Below are 20,526 nucleotides of genomic sequence, written 5' to 3' on the forward strand. Positions count from 1 at the left end.
TCAGGGTGCAATACCAAACACGTCGCTGTTTGCTCCTGGTTCATGTACATATTAGAGACAGCTCCTTGAATTGATTTCTGCGCTGAAATCGGAATCACAGCATTGGGCTCTCCGTCTTCAGTGCTCCCCCTCTCCACTCACTGCGCCTGTTACATTGACGAGGGCATGTACTTGGGGAGGGACCGCATCTGGCAGTGGGCGGATCCATAGCTGCTATCCAGTCCAATAGCGGGTTTCGAATCTCTCCACTGCTGTGCATGGTTTATCAAAAGTAATTTGGACTTGATGGGGAATTAGATTCCCAGTTCTCCACCAGGCTCCACCCATTCAGTGACAGGTAATGTCCCAAATACGAGCATTGCCACATTTGGGTAGTGAAATCGCCTTTGTTTACAATTGGCTTTCAGTTGCGTAATCCATCAGCCTGACAGCTAAATCCTCATGCACACTGGACTTTTTTACAGCGGCTGTTTTTGGCTTTTGATGTTTTTTTCTACAGCCAGTAAACTCCCCAGCATGTGTTCCTATGTGTCCAAGCACACACAGACTGCAATCAACGTTTTTTGGCAGGGACTTTTTTTTTTTGGCTGGGAAAAAAAACCCAGGACTAGTGGATTTCTAGAGGAGTTTTTTTTTAGGTGTAAAAACGCTCTAACGCTGAAAAATGTGGTAAAATGACGCAAATCAGTGTTTTTGGACGCTTTGTTGAAAACATTTTTTTTTTTTTTGGTAAAAAAAACAGCTAAAAATGCCGCTAATGCAAAAACACTAAAACTCATGTTTTTAACGTGACTTTACACAGCTAACCTTAACAGCATTATCAAAATGTCCCGTGTGCATGAGGACTAAAGGCCAGGGATGATACAGTCCTGTGCAGGAAGCTGTTGCATACATGACCGCTTCCCAGCGCGGCCCACTCTGAGTACTAGTGTACATCCTGTATGTCAGCTCAGAGTTGGTCTTGATTATTTCCAGTTTCCTGAGAACTGACAGTAATTCCTAAAAACCCCTTGGCGTCGGCGCCTTCCGGCCCTTCTAAGGGTTTCAGAAGCCAGGAGACTGATGGGGTTTTAGGGTCACGTGACTGTCACGGCAGTCACATGATCGGGAAAGATCCCAAGAGGAGATCGGGACCTTTCCGTGAGTACTGGACATGTGTGCTGGGAGTACGCAGGGCGTGCGCTCTCAGCATATATGTCTTTTTTAATTGCACGCAAATGTGTAGCCGCTCGGTGTCATCGCCGAGAGGCCGCACATTTGCGTGCGCTCGGCATGAAGAGGTTAAGGCTCCATGTACACGGGACACTTCTGAACGATGGAAACTGACTGCTGAAAAACGTAGGTTAAAAAACGTCTGTTTAGCTGCGTTTGCATACTGCGTTTGAGCATTTGCGTTTAGAAGCGTTTTTTTAAAGATATCCTCAGGAGACCTTCCAGAATTCACTGAAAAACAGTAAAAAAAAAATTAGCTATTTCAGACATGTTGAGAGAAATAGAGCAGAAGCAGAGAGAGCAGTATTTGTTGAGATTAGCTGTCGTGTGGGTTTTTTTTTTTTTTGTGGTTGTCAAGGATTCGCTTAAAACTATCACCCTGTCACGTGTCCACCACACGCCACGCCCACAGCGACTAGCTAACCGTGACGCACACGTGCGGCCGCGACAGGGTGGTAAAGAGGGGATAATAAAGGGATTTACACTTAAATATCTCAAACCGTATATAAGATCAGCCGTGATACCTTTTCACAGCCCGCACTACCTCTGGCCACCACCAGATGGAGACTCCACTCCAATCCAGCTGGTCGGCCACACACTGGCAGATACGATCTTACATACAACCTGATGCCCTGATTAGAGTTGAGGACCAGCTTAGTAATCACACACCCTTCTAAATGTCCCTTCAGCTATCCTAGCTTGAACCCCGGTGTTGATAACCCTTCCACTGTCCACACACCCCCACACCAGACGCACCACAAAGGTAGCCTGCCACCACCCAACAGTTTATCCGCAGAATGGTCTGTTGAGACACCACACACACACAGATCTCCGTCTGGCAGATCTGTTACCTTTGCAATCTGCGTGCAATCTGCCCACTCACAGTGCAGTTGCATACAGATTGGCAATGAGCTTAACCGAGCGTTTTAAAGGCACTAAAATACAATCCAATATAACCCAATCTAGTCTCACCGATCTAGTCTCTCTGAAGATATGAGCACGTGCTTAAGTATACAGAAGTTCACAAATTAATTTTAAGATTTAATTTCCCTAAGTGGGCAGTGCATAAAATATGTACAAAATATAACAAGTTACATAAAATACAAAAGATATAAGACACACAAATGACTAATTACTATAAAATAAAAGGGAATAAAAAGACAGAATAACACTTTACCCTGCGGCTGGAGCAAGCCAGAAACTTGGCAATCCGCTAGTCAATCGAACCAGCTCCGTACGAATCACACTGTCCAAATGTCCATGCGTTCAATTTATTGCGATTTGGACATGGGCGGGATATTAGTCTTCGGCCAATTGACTCTGGGGGAGGTGGTCCTGACCTGCCCACAAGAGGTACTGTGTATGGACCTGCCCAAGTTCAATTGGGCCGAGACTGGCCTGAACACCAAGTCGGGGATTGGATTTCTGACACCAGCGCATCAGCCCGATCGCAACAGTACCAAACATCATCCGACTGTCGCACCCCCGCGTCATCTAATCATTCCATGCATTTCCCTGGCTTCCTCCCCAAGCCACAAATATGATTCTTATATGTAAATGTAGCGCACAGAATGGCCTGCACAAAGGAAGCTTGTTCATATCTCTGCAACTAATATTTTGGCTTTTATAAGAGATTAAACATACTTCTTTGATGTGAATATTACTTATAGAGCTTTCCACAAAAGGCAGACAGTCTGTCTGCTGTCACTGGTTTTCCTCAGAAGGTGATAACCTGATTGACACACAAAAGTTGTCACATCCAGGAACCTGGCTTTAGACTAATTAATGCTAAATGATGATTGGGTCTGTAAGGCCTATGGAGTAATTGTGTATACATACACATCTGTATCCCAGATCAATTGTTTGTACCTTCTATTCATTTCCCTACTGCCCAGGGGCTCAATGTACATCCTTAATGACCAGACTGTTCCTGCACACACCTTTGCAATGAAAGGGCCTGACATAATCTACTCAACCTGTCATGGCTATGATACCATATTTCCACTCAAATCTTACATGTCCGTTACAATAAATTTTACATGTCCGTTACATCTCCCCTCTTCCAGATGACGCATAGCTGAGCCTAAACGGGTCGGCTAACGCGTCTACATAGAAGGTTCCCAAGGTTGGGGGGGGGGGGGGGAAGTTCTCCCAACTAAAGTTTGACACCGCTGACAGCTCAGCCCATCCCCCTGCTGATGGGGAAGGGCGTCTGCCCAGCTCTCTGACTGATCCCAAAGGGCTTGGGTCACCACTGGCCAGCAGATCCCCCCGCGGATCCGTTTCATCTGCTGGTCACCGACTATCGACTGGACGGGTACTGGCAAACCTGTCATTGTGCGCTGTCAACATTTTCAGCCACTGGCCAGGGTCATCTGGTGGTTCGCCATTGGCTGTAACACCCAGATACCTGAGCCTGACATAAGGTTGTTCCTGGGTGATCTGGACCTGGTTCCATGGCTTGGATACCAGAACCTCCACCCTTGGACCTGTCTCCCACACTTCTGCTCTTTCTGCCTCAGCCAGAGACTGGTCAGCACAACCCCTGAGTTCCTCCGGGCTGACATCAAACCTATTAGCCAGCAAGAATACAGGGTTGTCAGCTCCAGCCTCTGAGAAAGCAGATTCAGAGGGGGTCAGTGTTCCCCCGTCATCCTGTGATCCTTCCCTTGCTGGGCACAGCAATGAGTCCTCAATCATGATACTCATAGCTGTGGGGACAAAGGATAAATCCACAGACTTTACTCCACCAGGGGTCATCCTCTGACCCGTGCCACACCCTTCTACTCTGTCCTCCTCAGCAGAACATCTGTCAGCACCACCCCTGAGCTCCTTCGGGCCAACCTCAAACCTATCAGCCTGGAAGGACTCAGTGATGTCAGCTGGAAGACACTGATTGGGCTGAATTTGCCTCAACATCCTGCAGACTTCCCTCTGCAACACACAGAAATGAGTCTGCACTGGCAGCACCCATGACTGTGGTGACAGAGGGGAAGGTTACAGGAGGAAAAATTCCACTAGGGGTTATCCTCTGACCCACGTCACTCACTTCTACCCCGTCCTCAGCAGAGCGTCTGTCAGCACCCATGAGTTCCTCTGGGCTGGCATCAGATGTAACAGCCTCTGGAAACCACAGCTACTGAGGGGGTAGAGTCAGAATGAATCAGACTTAAACCCTCACCCTGTGGTCCCTCCTCTGTGCTCCACAGCCCAGGACCCAAAATGGCATTACTGGTATCTGTGGTGTCAGGGGAGCAGACAACAGAGAACTTCATCCCACAAGGGGCGAGGGGCACACAACACTGGTCTACTGAAACCCAATGTGCCTTTTCCCCGGGGACTTCAGAAGAACCTCCTGTTGCTTTACATAGGGCTAAACAACCAAATTCCTCTTGCCCATGCACCCCCATCCTGCTATCCACCGCTGGCGGTCCTTCAGCCAGACCCCTGAGATCCTCTGGGCTGCCATCAATTCTCACAGCTCCAGGGGACTCAGAGCTATCTGCCACAGGTGCCAGGTAGACAACAGTCTGAGGAGACCTTAGGCCCTCTGGGCCAGGTTCACAAGGGTCCAACCCAGCTAGATTGGGCCCTTCCACAGACAGTCCCTCTGTAGCAGTGGGCAATGACTGGTCCGGGACCACCTGGTGGGCACCCCGAGTCACCACTGCACCAGAGGGAAGGTCTGCCTTGCACATGTCATTACATTCATCATCACATAAAACATCAGTTGCAGAGTCCTCTGTGATTTTAAACTCTTCTCCAGGCCTTGACTCCAGACATCCACTAGAGCCAGGCCCTGGTACACAGTCCTTCACACCCTGACCCTCCCCAGAATTCCCAGTGTGCATTGAGTCACTCAACGGTACATTACGTGAATCCGAGGCCTCTGGTGTAAATGTAGACTTCAGGGGTGTCGACTTAGACCTGTTCTGGGTTACCAACCGCCCCAGGTCAGTACCTGACAGTATGTTCGTGGTAGCTGCTACGCCCACTTCTCTCACTTTGCTTCTGGATCCTTGGGGCAAAGCAACACAAGCTGCAGGTAGTACAGGGGTGACTCCTCCAACCCCTATGATAACTGTAGCTTTCTTTGGGACCACATCCTCACGACTCTTCCATCCGGGAAGGGCTAGGATATCCTCGGGTCCCTTATCTTGGAGTCCAGCTGAAACATTGTTGCCTGCAGTGACTGGCTGCAGGCTCTCCACATGGCCTCCTTCATTAGTGGGATCTGCTCTGCCCACTTCTTCCACTTGACTTCCAGACTCCTGGCTCAAAGAAACACAAGCCATAGGCACTGCAGGGATGGCTCCTCCAACCCCTGTGCCAGCCATGGCTTCCACTGGGATCACATCCTCACAGCTCCTCAATTCTGGATGAGCTAGGACATTCTCTGATCCCGTACCTTGTAGTCCAACTGTAACGCTGTTACTTGTAGTAAATGGTGGCTGGTTATTCGCTCGGCCTCCTCCGTTTTCTCCAACAAGAAACACAGTAGGGGGTACATTTTCCACTTTTGCTGGTGGGCTAGATATCCTCACGTTTGGACAGGGCCGTGCATAATGTCCCACTTGGTTACAGGTAACACACTTCCAGGTCTCCACAAATGTTGGTCTGGCCCTTGTAGTTCTTGATGCAGATGGAGGTAACAATGCATTACCCTGCTGGACTTGGACCATCTTGGGTTTGCGCCTTCTCTCAATTTGCTCAATCCGCTGTTGGTACCTTCTCTCAATTTGTAGTAACGCGGAAATGAGCTGAAACTGCACCTCTGGGTCATCACCTCCTAAAAGCTGTAGGTTTGTTCCCACATCATGGTTCTCTCTGCGTGCTGATCTCTTGTACCGAGCGGGTTTGAGAACAGAGTCACACCGATTCATGCAGTCATCTGGAGTGGCACAGTTGCAGTGTTCCACCAACATGGTGCGCTGTTCTAACTCCATCTCTATCAGAGCACCTAGGAGCTGGCATCTCGTCTTGCCAACTGTATTGATGTCCTTTAGATCACAAAGGTCAATCAAAGTCTCATCGGATTGTCTCAGGAACCAGCGTATTAACTCATCTTCCTGTGTTACCATCTTCACGTTTTGCCAAAATAAAAGATAGAAAAGAAAAAAGAAGGGGGGGAGCAAATAGCCAAGTATGTCGTCCGTTACAGTGGTGTTTGGATGTGTTCCAGCTCATTTCTGTGCAGAAATTATTGCAGCAGTGTCTAACATTTTCTTTCATGCAAAACCTCAAAGTATGGTGTACCAGGTCCATTTGAGTACCGGGAAAATGCTTTGCATGCCTTTTTTCATGATGATAAAAGGCTCTGGACAGCATCTGGAAATGGAAGAGTTAAAAAAAAATTCCAAACGCTAATAAAATCTACTCCTAAACGCAAGTTTGATGCGTTCAAACGACTGTAAATGACAATGTGTACATGGACACATAGGAAAACATTAGGGAGTTCAGGGGCTGCTGAAAAAAAACGTAGAAAATCTCCTGAACGTCAGTTTATCAGCTGCAGTGTACATGGAGCCTTAGAATTTGTTGCTGCCATAGCAATGATGTCTTAAAAGTGGTAGTAGTGAGAACAGTCTGAATTTGTCACACATGTCTATCATAAATGTTTGTCTGAATTAGGGGCAGGTAGTTCTGAAAGGAACTGCCGCCAGAAATCTCTCACTGGGGCTGTTTTGATTTCCCCAGTCTGTTTTGGTCATCGGGATGAAATATTTGCACTGTGTTTGTGTTTGTTTGTGTGTTTGTGTGTTTTTTTTGTGTGGTGTTTTTTTTTTTTTTTTTCCCCAAAGTATTTTATGATATGGAAGAAAAATCTTTACATGTGCTTTTCTTTCAGCCCGTGTTCAACCTGCGGGACTTGGGTTTATCTGAGCTACGAACTGCGCAGCTTGATAAGATCTTCACAAGACTTCTTCCTGGCTTCTTTGTTGATGAAAAGAAACCCTCATCACACTGGCACACATCCCATATATCTGCACAGTCTTTCTTTGAAAATAAAAATGGTAGGTGGAATGAGGATCGGGGCTTATTCAAAATTGATGCACTTTTACATCCCGTGACATGAGTTCTCCGATGTTTTGGAAATCAGTTTGATGGAAACTGCAGGTCATAATACTTAAACTTCAGAATGCTGAAAATTTTTAGCGTGCACCTTAATTCAGGAATGGCCTTGATGATCTGAATGGCAGTCTTGTGAAATCCTACCTGGTGTAAATGGGTCCTTGTCGTATCAAAAATATAACCATTTAAAGATAAAATACATTCAGCAATGTTAGTTTGTATTATTTCTGCTTTTCCTAATTTAAAGTGAATGTAAACCTTCACCTTGAAAAGAACCCGTTCAGTTTAAAATAGAAATGAAAGACAAAATTTGTGTAGCTATAAAAAATTTTTTATACACTTTTTTTTTTTTTTTTTTTTTTTAACTGATTATAATCAGTGAAGGAAATAAGTATTTGATCTCCTGCTGATTTTGAATGTTTCCCCACTCACAAAGAAATAATCAGTCTAAAAATCGAATGGTAGGTGTATTGTAACACAGACAGAATAGCAACAAAAAATTCAAAAGAAATGCAAGTCTAACTAATTATGCACTAATTTGCATGTTCATGAGGGAAATAAGTATTTGATCCCCTTCACAAAACATGACTTAGTACTTGGTGGCAAATCCCTTCTTGGCAATCAGAGGTCAGACGTTTCCTGTAGTTGGCCACCAGGTTTGCACACATCTCAGGAGGGATTTTGGCCCACTCCTCTTGGTAGATCCTCTCCAAGTCATTAAGGTTTGGTGGCTGACGTTTGGCAACTCAAACTTTCAGCTCCCTCCACAGATTTTCAGTCGGGTTAAGGTCCGGAGATTGGCTAGGCCTTCTTCTTGAGCCACTCTGTGTGTTTGGGTCATTGTCATGCTGGAACACCCATCCATGACCCATTGGTCCCTGGCTGAGGGAAGAAGGTTCTCACCCAAGATTTGACGGTATATTGCCCTGTCCATCGTCCCTTTTCATGCGGTGCAGTTGTCCTGTCCCCTTAGCAGAAAAACACCCCCAAAGCAGAATGTTTCCACCACCTTGTTTGACAGTTGGGATGGTGTTCTTGAGGTCATAGGCAGCATTCCTCCTCCCCCCTCCTTCAAACATGGCGAGTTGAGTTGATGCCAAAGAGCTCGATTTTGGTCTCATCTGACCACAATACTTTCAACCAGTCCTTCTCTGCATCATTCAGATGTTCAGTGGCAAACTTCAGATGGGCCTGGACATGTGCTTCCATGGGCAGAGGGACCTTGCGGGCACGGCAGGATTTCAATCCTGGTCGGCGTAGTGTTACCAATTGTTTTCTTGGTGACTGTGGTCCCAGCTGCCTGGAGATCATTGACAAGATTCTCACGTGTAGTTCCAGGATGATTCCTCACTGTTCTCATGATCTTTGACACTCCACGAGATGAGATCTTGCATGGTGCACCAGACCTAGGGAGACTGACAGTTGTTTTGTGTTTCTTCCATTTGTGAATGATTGCACCAACTGTTGTCACCTTCTCACCAAGCTGCTTGGCGATAGTTTGGTAGCCCAGTCCAGCCTTGTGTAGGTCTACAATCTTGTCCCTGACATCCTTGGACAGCTCTTTGGTCTTTGCCATGGTGGAGAGTTTGGAATCTGATTGTTTGCTCCTGTGGACAGGTGTCTTTTATACAGGTAACAAAATGAGATTAGCAGCACTCCCTTTAAGAGACTGCTTCTAATCTCTGTATGAAAGACACCTGGTAGCCAGAAATCCTGCTGAATGATAGGGGATCAAATACTTATTTCCCTCATGAACATGCAAATCAGTGCATAATTTATTAGAATAGCAACTAAAAAAATCAAAAGAAATGCATGTCTGTCTGTGTTACAATACACCCACCATTCAATTTTTTAGATTGATCTTTTTTTTGTGAGTGGGCAAACATTTAAAATCAGCAGGGGATCAAATACTTATTTCTTTCACTATACCCTTTGTTCTCAGCTGCATAAGAGCTAAGGGAGGAGAAACAGCAGGACACTAATCTTCCAAGTGAAAGTCTGTGCAGAGGTTAGTGTGTCAGGACAACTCTGATTGGAGGAGAGCAGCACAGCTAGAGAACTGACCAGTGTGTGTGTTTTTAACAGGAAGGCAGAGGGACTGGCAGAAACACCAGAGATTTAACACACATGAAGCAATAGAAAGCGAACAGGATACTTTCATACAGGCACACATCTGGAATATGAAATGTTGGGTTTACATATTTAAGGTTTTTTTTTTAGATTTTGTTTTTTTTTTTTTTTTTTGCAAACCAAACAGTTTAATTTACATAGTTAATGTAAATTTACTTCAGTTTAATTCACTTCTTTTTCTGTATAGGGATGATGGCATGTGTTTATTTTAATAAACAAATATATTCAAGTACCTTTTTCCTAATTGATATGCAGCTATCACATGACCCAGCTCTTTCCCAGCCTGTCTGCAGGGAAACATAAGCAGAGGAGATTCTAGTCCTTTGTTGCTGGTTCAGCTTTTGGCATCACCATCAGGGCTCTGGATAAGGGAGTACGATCAGTCCTCCTGTGGGGGGCCCAGGCCAGAAGGGGGGCCCAGGCAGCTGGGTGAAGTGGATGTGAGCAGGAACAGTGATCGGCATGGGGGTGGGGCAATCTCTGGAACCGATCCCCTGTATGGCTCTCTGCAGCAGTTGAAAGCTTCCTTCTTCTCTCCCTCCCACTGGCTTGCAGCTGCTGCAGAGAGAGCTATACAGGGGATCGGTACCAGTAATTGGGGGGGGCCCCCCTCCCCCATCACCCTCCCTGTGCACCACGCCCCCCCTGTGTGCCTCATCCCCTGTAGTGCTGCTGCTGCTCTGTTATTTTTTTTATTTTTTTTCCTCCTCCAGCAGCTGCAAGCATACAATAGGATCCTTCAGTATGGAGAGTGGGGGAAAGGTCTGGTAAAATTTTCACATTTACCAGCCCCTTCCTTTCCTGAATGAACACAATGAGTGATCGTCACGGATCACTCTGTGTCCATTCATAACTGAAGCATAGTAAACTGTTTTTTCTTTTTTTGGGGGGGGAAGCCATATCACGTTGGCTGTATGGGACCCCGTGATTTCTAACAGCCCTGAACACCATGGGGTGTGTGTGAAGGAGCGCGAGCCTGTGACTGGCAGAAATCCACAGACTGTGTACCAGGGAGGTGAAGCCTCACACGCCCATTGTTTTGAGCTGGTTAGCGGGCATGGAGGTGGAGGGAGAAAGTGGACTGTCATTTACCACTGTGTACACATCCACATGTGACTCTATATTAACATGGGCTGCTCAGATGTGATGGGAAGGAAATGCTCAGCATAGAAACTCGCTGAAAACTGAGCATGTGCAGTAGCTGCCAACACAGCTCTGCAAAATCACCAACTTAACTGGGCACACAGACAGGAGGAGGAGATCGGAACAACCAGGTTTTTCACAGAAAACGAATCCTATAGTGACTTAGTGAGTATAAACAGAATGTAATGAGAGTTTTTATGATGTGGTTTTAGTGACCCTTTAAGTAAAATTTCAATAACGACATTTTGAGCTGGATGTATTAGTAGATGGTTGGTATTAAGACTTTTTTTGTAATGTACACTCATATCTTTCATTGAAGGCTATCCCAGCACTATAAATGCTTTACGTCCTCACCGCCACCAGCAGCAGCTAAGCCCACTGAAGCAAGTTTGTGCAGAGCTGCAGCAATGGCCAGGTAAATGCTGAATCTTCTGTTATAGCATCATTTCTGGCATTTCATTATGTATTTACATATTTTTGTATTACCAAGTGTACTTGGTCATCACAATGTATATGAGGTTCCTCCCTCTTTGATTTGCTGCAAAAGATTTAATATGGCGCAGGGCATGTGCAACAAATTGACTGGCTGCTCCCATTCATATGGAGAAAAGAGAACAATCATTGGGGCCATTACATGTCGTCTCTCTGAATTGTTGCTGACAGCCTGATTCGGTCACTTCTATGCCCAGTATTAAGCCAAGTATGGTCCACCTTAATCTTGCATGCTATTTATTTTTTTATGTAGATGACAGCTACAGTCTTTCTGCCCGTAGTAGTAATCTTAGTAATGTAGCTGACTGAAGACTGGGTGGGGGCAAGTCAGCAAAAGGCAGAGTAGAGCAATACTCTGATTTTCTCAGTGAAGAGCTGTACAGGGGGAAGTGCCAGCACAAGTCTTGGCCATTGGAGGACAGGCAGGCTGTGCTCCCAGCACAGTTATAAAATGAACCATGCTGGAAAGGATGCACTTCTTTGCTAGAATGGTCAGTTTGAAATAAGAACGCAGGGGGACTGGCAGTATCACCAGGTATTTCACACAATGGAAGAAATACAAAGAGAACATAATCATTTTTTTTTTTTTTTTTTTTTTTTTTAATACAAGTAGATGGTACAACATACACGTAAGGAATGTCAAATGTTAGGGTAACATACACTTTAAGTTTTCTGCCTTTATTTGCTACACGTGTGATCCACCTTAAGTATTTAGCCCAGGTTCGCATATATGCATAGTTTTGATGTGCAATTTCAGACCCGTCTGATGCAACTTTGTTAAAAGAGCAGTAGGGCCTTTCCCCCCCCATTTCTACTTGCCTAGGTGGATGCAGCATCGTTCCTATGCTGCACCTGTCCCCCACTGTCTAGAGGGGTAAGAAGTCCACGATCATGTGATCACTGAGTTATCCTCTCCACTGTCAGTCACCGCTGTCTGCTTAGCCCCCCAAGCACTCACTAGAGTGCTGGGCTGTGGAGGGGAGGAAGCGCCTGGCTCAGGCTCTCAGCACTTGGCTGAGAGGCTGAACCAGGTGCCCCTGCAGACTCAACCTGGACCGGCTGAGTGACGTCAGCTGACAGTGGACTTCAGTCTGCTGAAACCGGGTCACAGGCGTGCAGAACAAACTGCACTCCTGTGATCCACAGGAGAAATACAGCCAAAAAAGCTTTGACTGTGTTTCTCTAAGTGGTTCAGGTGTGATTCCAGTGCAAATTCTTCAAGTGTATGAAATTGGAAATCGGACCTAAACTGGGCTGAAAATCATACCAGACCCTTTTGGAAACTGTACTGCGGCTGGGCCGCACAAATGTGAAAAGGCTGCAGTTTCACATGTCATGTGAACTGAATGTGGTGCAAAACAAATTGTTTGCATTAATGTGAACATGGTTTAAGAAAGCATTGTTGCCAGATACACCTAACCTTCCATCAATATTCATATACAATATTCTAATATGGCAGTTTCTATATTTATCTTATGACTTTTTTTTTTTTTTTTCCCAAAATAATTTATTTTCTTTTTATCTAAGTATATACACAGTCTCGAGGATTCAAGACGGTCCACCCAAATGACAAACATCTCCAGTCAACCCCTGAGCGTATTGCAGCCACTGAAAGCTCTGCACCGTCCTTTCTGAATGTATGTCTAAATGCTTCAGTGTAACTTAACCATGTCAATTCTAAATTAGTATTAAAGTACTTTTCAGCTTGTAGAAAATAAGTTTCAGATAAAGGTGTGTGTTTTTTTCTTTTTCCCCATTTAGGGTTTTTTAAGGAGGTCTAGGATTCCAGATGTGGAAAGCAAGGAAAAGATTGTCAAAAGTCATGTTCTTGATGCACAGCAGGAAGCATTTAGGACTGGTTTTTCAGAAGGATTCGCAAAATCACAATCTGTGTCTCAGAAGAGCACAGGTAAGCTGGTACACCTGACTTCATAGGTAATCGCTTATGCAGTTTCATATGAGCGGCCATGAATAACTGCATGAGCGGTCGGTCTCCCATTGCTTTCAATGGGACTTCCACCTGCAGCTTATCGCTGAGTCTCCCACATCAAATGTGTGCACGGGGGCCGATTTATTTATTTATTTTTAATTTCAAATTACACTTTCAAAAGACATGTTCAAACAGGATTTTTCTTCAACTAGTGTTTTTGTTTTTTTTTGTTTTTTTTTATATTCTGTTCTTTACAAAATTAAATTAAAGCGCATGCTCTCCATCCCAGATTCACTGAAACCAGGTACAGTAAGTCCCTGACTTACGAAGGAGTTTTCAGTTCCAGGAGAACGTTCGTAAATCGGATTCGTTCAGAAGTCCGACAAAGTGAGTCTTATACACTATATAGGGAGTGGGAGATGGAGACAAAATAGCTCTCTATATCCTTGTGAGAAGGGTTTTACTGGTACCACACCCCTAATGAAAATTGTATTAGATAAGACCCTAACCAAGAAAAACTAATGAGGATTTTAAGGTACCAAACCATATAAATCCACATTGATTATACAAAAGTATGTGAAGACAGTTGATAAAATTTTAACACCTTTTTATTAGGTTATAAAACCACCAACAGCTGGAACATGATCGTCAAACATATAATGGAGAATCATAAAATACAGTTATGGAAACCAGCCACAGTAATTGCTACTGATGTCCTAGACGCAAAAGGGTGTCATGGGCATCAGCTAGAAATGACCACCAGCTGTAAGCTCAGAACATCAAGGCTAAACTGTGAATGATTGACACCTAGATGAATGATGTCACATCATAAGTAGTAATAGACATGATGGTGCATGGCTTCAGCCTAGAATCAGTGGTACTTGGTTGATATTGCGACACCTAGAAAGATGGTATCGCATTGTAGGTGTCAATAGACATGTAGATACATAGCTTCCACTTAGAACCATGAATAAGCACTTTGTTGATATTTCCAACGCGTTTAATGGGACAATGCCCGCTTCTTCAGGGAAATCATCATAGATGACTCTGTAGCACTGGATGGCATTCTGAATGGCTGCTGCAACCTTTGTGTATCATTCTACGATGGGGTCCTATGCCTCAAAAACTAACAGTGCCTCTTTAAGTAAAGAAAATTCCCTTGTCATTTCCTGTGTTTTGAATCTCTTTGGTTCTTCAATTACAACTTCCTCTTGGCTCTCTTCGTCTTTTTTCGCTGGGCCTCCAATTCCATTAGGTCCTCATTAGTAAGCTGTTCATGTTGCACAACAAGGAGTTCAGTGAAGTCATCCTCTTGCAGATCTAGCTCCAGCTTCATCCTAAGGATCAATAAGTTGTTGAAGACCTTTTTGGACTCCTTACCCATCTTCTCAAGTTCATGAACAAACTGCGGGCAGAGTTTCTTCCAAACCCCATTCATAGTGACAGTCAAAACCTCACGCCTAGCAAAGTTGAGGTTTTTTATGGCTCTGTAGATGTTATAGTCCTTCCAAAATTGTCACAAGGTTGTTCCTGTTTCATCAATAGCCTTCACTGCCTGATGAAAAGTGTGACGTAAATAATGTTTCTTGAAAGTCGCAATAACTGCTTGGTCCATAGGTTGGATGAGCGCCGTAGTATTTGGTGGCAGATGCACTACTTTGACGTTGGGATGAAAGTCATCCATGAGCTGGGGGTGACTTGGTGTATTGTCAAGCAGCAAAAGAATGTTGAATGGGATATCTTTCTCCAAACAATATTTCTCTATCTCTGGGATAAAGTGGTGGAAAAACCAGTCCTGGAAAATGGCCTGTGTAACCCAGGCTTTGGAGTTTCTCTTCTACACATGTAGAGAGCTCTTGGCTATGTTTTTGAGGGCTCTTGTGTTCTCTGAATGGTAAATTTAAGAGAGGCTTTAGTTTCATATCACCGGAAGCATTGCCACCAAACAGAGTAAGTCGGTCCTTTGCTGCTTTAAAGCCTGGCATCACGTTTTCCTCTTTACTGATGTAACTTCGTTCTGGCATCCTCTTCAAGTACAGTCCTGTCTCATCGACGTTCAAAACCTGTTTGGGTAAATAAGCACCTTCATCAATTTCTCTAAATGTTGCTGGAAATTCTTGGGCAGCTATGGTGTCTGCACTTTCAGCCTCACCACTTACTTTTACGTTGTGAAGGTTGGCTCTAGCCTTGAATCTGTTAAACCATCCATGGCTGGCAGTAAAAGATGCACACTGTTCATCCCGTTTTTTTTTTCTTCAAGTCTTCAAACAGGCTTCTTGAATAAGCATTAAACTGAGTGGGACTCGACGCTGATGCTGATCCTGCAGCCACACACTGAAGTTTCTCCATCTCCTCTATTGCTTTACTACACTTTTTGGATATTGATGACTTCATAGGCACAGCAGACTTCATATGTTCCATGATCTTGGCCTTGTTCTTTAGACTTGTGCCAATGGTTGAACAATTAATGGTATAAGAACTAGCGATGTCTACCATCTTTTTGCCTCTGTCCAATCTCTCAATTATTTTCACTTTTGTTTCCATGGTTATTGCTTTGTGCTTCCTAGTAGTCCCCTCCACATCACCACTGCTTTTCCGCTTGCTTCAGGACATCCTGGGCTCTGTATGGTACACTATTGCACTGTACAGTAAACACACATCCGCCAGCTGTGACCATGTCCGGGAGACGGGTGAGCTACTTCCGGCGCTTTGTTTGCATCTACGAATATTCGTAATGTTTGGTCCATTTCATATCTGTGAAAATTCGCAACTCAAATGTTCGTAATTTGGGGACTTACTGTATTGAAATTTTGCATATCATGAAAAATATTTCTTCAATAAAAATCGTGGAAAATTATATAATGTAAAAGCAGTTAATAGAAAGCTGTGAATTAAATTAAAACAATGGTAAGCTTTCATGACAAAAAGCTGCTAGATGTATCTCTTACCTATCTGTTCATTTGATCTTTTCAGAGACACTGAAGAGAACACGGTACATGGTATTAGCTGTGTTATTAATCGGAATCTACGCCTTATCCAAAACAATATTTTTTCCAGGTAATTTTTTTTCTTGTGCATTAACCTAATTAATGTGGTTCTAAAGTCTGTGTGTTTTATCAATTTTAATGCATTCTCCACATCCCCCCCCCCTTACCTGATACCCCTCACGATGCTGTGCTGTCCCACCAGCAGCCCCACTCTTCATCTTTCTAGATTCACAGGCTACACTGAGAGTAGCGGGAGCCATTGGCTACTGCTGTTGTCAGTCAAATCCTGTGAGGAAGGAGCAGGGGGCATGGCCAAGCCGCACTGTGTGCGTCTGTGGATGAACACAGCCCATGAACGAACAGCACTGACGGGACCACCAAATTAGAGGGAAGGGGCCGACTTTGTGCAGTATTGTTGCACAGAGCAAGTATAAAATTTATATTTATAAATGTGCCTTTGAAACCACTTTAAGGTCTGCAATTGTAGCTAAATAACACATTTTTATAAAATTACTGTATGCTAAGGTGGTCTGTTCAACTAAAGCTTCATGAACACATCCTTTGCTGATTTTGTACCATAATAATTTTTTTACTGGTTCTATGGTTCTTATTAATGTGGAAAAAGGCAAAAGTGTGATTGTTGCTGCAATCATCACAGTGCTGATAGCAGTTAACCTAGCTCTGTACATTTCATTAATATTAGATTATAGATTCCTTTTGTTGCTTTAAAAGTTTAATGTAGTTTTAGTGTCAAAATCTTTTATTATATTGCAGTCCGTTTCCGGACGACTGGCCTTGATGCATCTGTAGATCCAGTCCAGATTAAAAATGTAAAGTTTGAGCATGTAAAAGGGGTAAGTATGATTTGATCTTTGTTAGGATTGGGGCTTTTGCACACAGCAGTACATTTTGGCATACGGGCATAATGAGTGAAATATGCTTGTTGTGGCGCCACAGCTGCCCTTTGCTTGATAAGAGAACGCCACACATGGCTATGTGCATAACTGCTGGCACCTGCGTTTCCATGAACTTCCATTTAGGCTTATTTTTCAAAATACAAACGTTAATGTTTTGAAATATATGTCTGTGTAAACATGAGTGCTAGCGGGTATGTGGAGTATAGCTGCTCCTGGAGCTTTCTGTAATGTATTTCATTGGGTAAAAATACACTGCAGCTGTGGCTCCGGGGTGCTACAATAAGTTTTTGTGTTTTTTTTTTTATTTTTTTTATTTTTTTCTTTTTTATACACTATGTATGACCATGTGTAAGAGCCCTTATTCATTAAAATAGCATGAAGAGCAACAATCTATAGCAACCATTTAAATTTGTGTACTGAGGTAGGTATGAAATATGTAGTGGGGCCATTAACCTCCCTAGCGGTATTTCCGAGTGTAGCTCGGTGTTGATTATCAGTGCCAAAAGCGGTAACCCCGAGCTACACTCGGGATTACCCTGCAGCGTTGCTCTGGGATCCCTGTTTCGCTTACCTTGTCCTGCGCTCACACGATGTCTCCCCTGCAGCGTCCCTGGCCATCTCCTCTGGCCGATGCTGGCATCCGGGTTTCGGTCCCTGCGAGCGTCAGGACGTACGGGGGCCGGAACCGGCGGGAAATTTTAAAAAGTGACAACCAAATACACTAAAATTACATAGTAAAACATTACTGTTTCAAAGCATTTCACATACATTTTTGTTCTGTGCCCTGCCTGCATTTTTACTGTTTCTGCCTTGAAACTGGGAAAAGTCCATGGCGTCCAAAAAGCGTCCCTTTTAGGTCAAAATCGGTTTTAGACCGGCTAGAGCAGTGGTCGGCAAGCCGCGGCTCGCGAGCCACATGCGGCTCTTTACCCAGTCTAATGCGGCTCTTCTGTGTGCCGGGCGCCTGCTCCCCTCCCTCCTCTCGGTCGGCCGCTCCCCTGCCTCCTCTCGGTTGGCAGCCCCAAAAGTCCGCGCGGACCTTTTAATCCGGCTTGCGGATGTGGCTGTCAGGATGTGTGTAGGCGGGGCAGCGTGCCGAACGTGAGGGGAGGGGAGCTAGGCTCCTCTCACAGTCCGCCCTGAAGACCCGAACGGCGCGGGAAGACAGCGAGAGGAACGCAAAAGGTAAGTGAATTGACACGGGGGACTTGGCTTACTAGAAGGGGGGGGGGGAATAGTACTGTGGGGGATGAAATACTATATGAGGGATGAATTACTTTATGAGGGATGAAATACTATATGGGGGGATGAAATACTATATGGGGGGATGAAATACTATATGGGGGGATGAATTACTATATCAGGGATGAATTACTATATGAGGGATGAAATACTATATGGGGGGATGAAATACTATATGGGGGGATGAAATACTATATGGGGGGATGAATTACTATATGAGGGATGAAATACTATATGGGGGGATGAAATACTATATGAGGGATGAAATACTATATGGGGGATGAATTACTATATGAGGGATGAATTACTGTATGAGGGATGAAATACTATATGGGGGGATGAAATACTATATGAGGGATGAAATACTATATGAGGGGATGAAATACTATATGGGGGGATGAAATACTATATGGGGGATGAAATACTATATGAGGGATGAAATACTATATGAGGGATGAAATACTATATGAGGGATGAATTACTATATGAGGGATGAAATACTATATGGGGGGATGAAATACTATATGGGGGGATGAAATACTATATGGGGGGATGAAATACTATATGAGGGATGAATTACTATATGAGGGATGAAATACTATATGGGGGGATGAAATACTATATGGGGGGATGAAATACTATATGAGGGATGAATTACTATATAGGGGGATGAAATACTATATGAGGGATGAATTACTATATGAGGGATGAAATACTATATGAGGGATGAAATACTATATGGGGGGATGAAATACTATATGAGGGATGAAATACTATATGGGGGGATGAAATACTATATGAGGGATGAAATACTATATGAGGGATGAATTACTATATGGGGGATGAAATACTATATGAGGGATGAAATACTATATGGGGGATGAAATACTATATGGGGGATGAAATACTATACGGGGGATGAAATACTATACGGGGGATGAAATACTATACGGGGGATGAAATACTATACGAGGGATGAAATACTATACGGGGGATGAATTGCTATGGGGGATGAATTACTATATGGGGGATGAATTACTATGGGGGATGAATTACTATATGGAGGATGAATTACTATATGGAGGATGAATTACTATATGGGGGATGAATTACTATATGGGGGATGAATTACTATGGGGGATGAATTACTATGGGGGATGAATTACACTATGGGGGATGAATTACTATATGGGGGATGAATTACTATGGGGGATGAATTACTATATGGGAGATGTATTTTCAGTTTTAAAAATGTGGCTCTCAAAATAAATTTCAATCATGGTTTTGGCGAGATTTGGCTCAGTTGAAAAAAAAGGTTGCCCACCACTGGGCTAGAGAATCGCGATAGTAAATTAGAACCACTTGCAGAATTGAGTGATAATGATTCGTGGGGGAAATTCGTCATCAGACACTGAAAATGATTTTGCGACTTAGCTCAGTGATGTGCGAACTTGGCGCTCTATTTCAAATTTCAGTGTTTTTGGTTTGATTATATTATTGAATTAAATTTATTTTATTTTTTTTATGATTATTTATTATAATTTATGATTTCTTGTTTCAAATTTTATCATACCTGGGATGTTTACTAGACTCTTATTCGGACAGATTTCAGTGAGTTATTCCTAAAAATGACAGGCCTACAATAAAAAAACATATTGCTATACAAAAAACATACCGCTTTGAGCACAGAAATATTGACCTCATACTGCTAGGGAGGTTAAGTGGCTGAAATTGCATGAATTTAAACTGTGTGTAAACCTTTTCAATTAACTCATAGTTAAACCTTTTTGGTCTGTTAAATATACTATTCTCCTTGCTGGAGATCCTATGAGCTGATAACTTGCTGTGCTTTCTGCCTATGCTGCACAGTTAGCAGTAGTTTGCATTGTTTCCAGCTATATCTGTGGACTACAAAACATCGCTCACATGTTATGGAGATGAGAGGCACATGTGCATTCCAACCACACTTCCTGTCTTAGAGTAACAATGCTGCTGCACCTATAGACAGTACATGAATGAATGTTGTCACCCTAGAGCAGGAAATTTTGTTAATGTGTTACCCAGTGAAAATAATGGGGGGGAAAGGGGTTTAAAATAGGAAAACTAATGAAGCTGCAACATTTAAAGACTGGTAAGCTGCAATATATTACAGTTTACATTCCTGGTTTTGAGACTGAATAGAGTGGATGGAGAGGATTGGTATGTAGCTGCACTTGTAGAACTTAATGCTGTGCACTTCTAGGTCCAGCCATCCTGCTTTCTATTATCCTAGCTATCACTGGACCTTTAACATTTCTATAGAAAAATCAGACACTAGCCAGAGAAGCTGGAGGGTGATGGGACCTGGAAAATTATTTGATCGAGTCTGCAATAGCAGACTGGCATACCAGCAAATTTTTGG

General features: G+C 43.7%; 1 protein-coding gene across 1 annotated transcript in view; it reads left to right on the forward strand.

Moving 5' to 3' along the window:
- The window catches only part of YME1L1 (YME1 like 1 ATPase), a 57,181-nt gene that overhangs the window by 15,404 nt on the left and 21,251 nt on the right, over positions 1-20,526 (forward strand). The window contains exons 3-8 of the mRNA XM_089693813.1: positions 7,061-7,226; positions 10,877-10,972; positions 12,577-12,686; positions 12,811-12,958; positions 15,953-16,036; positions 16,741-16,820. Coding sequence (XP_089549939.1) covers positions 7,061-7,226; positions 10,877-10,972; positions 12,577-12,686; positions 12,811-12,958; positions 15,953-16,036; positions 16,741-16,820 — 684 coding nt within the window. The remainder of the gene's footprint in view (positions 1-7,060; positions 7,227-10,876; positions 10,973-12,576; positions 12,687-12,810; positions 12,959-15,952; positions 16,037-16,740; positions 16,821-20,526) is intronic.

This window comes from Staurois parvus, unplaced genomic scaffold (assembly GCF_062004578.1).
Source record: "Staurois parvus isolate SC_StPar_1 unplaced genomic scaffold, SC_StPar_1.0 ptg000636l, whole genome shotgun sequence".
Lineage (NCBI taxonomy): Eukaryota > Metazoa > Chordata > Amphibia > Anura > Ranidae > Staurois > Staurois parvus.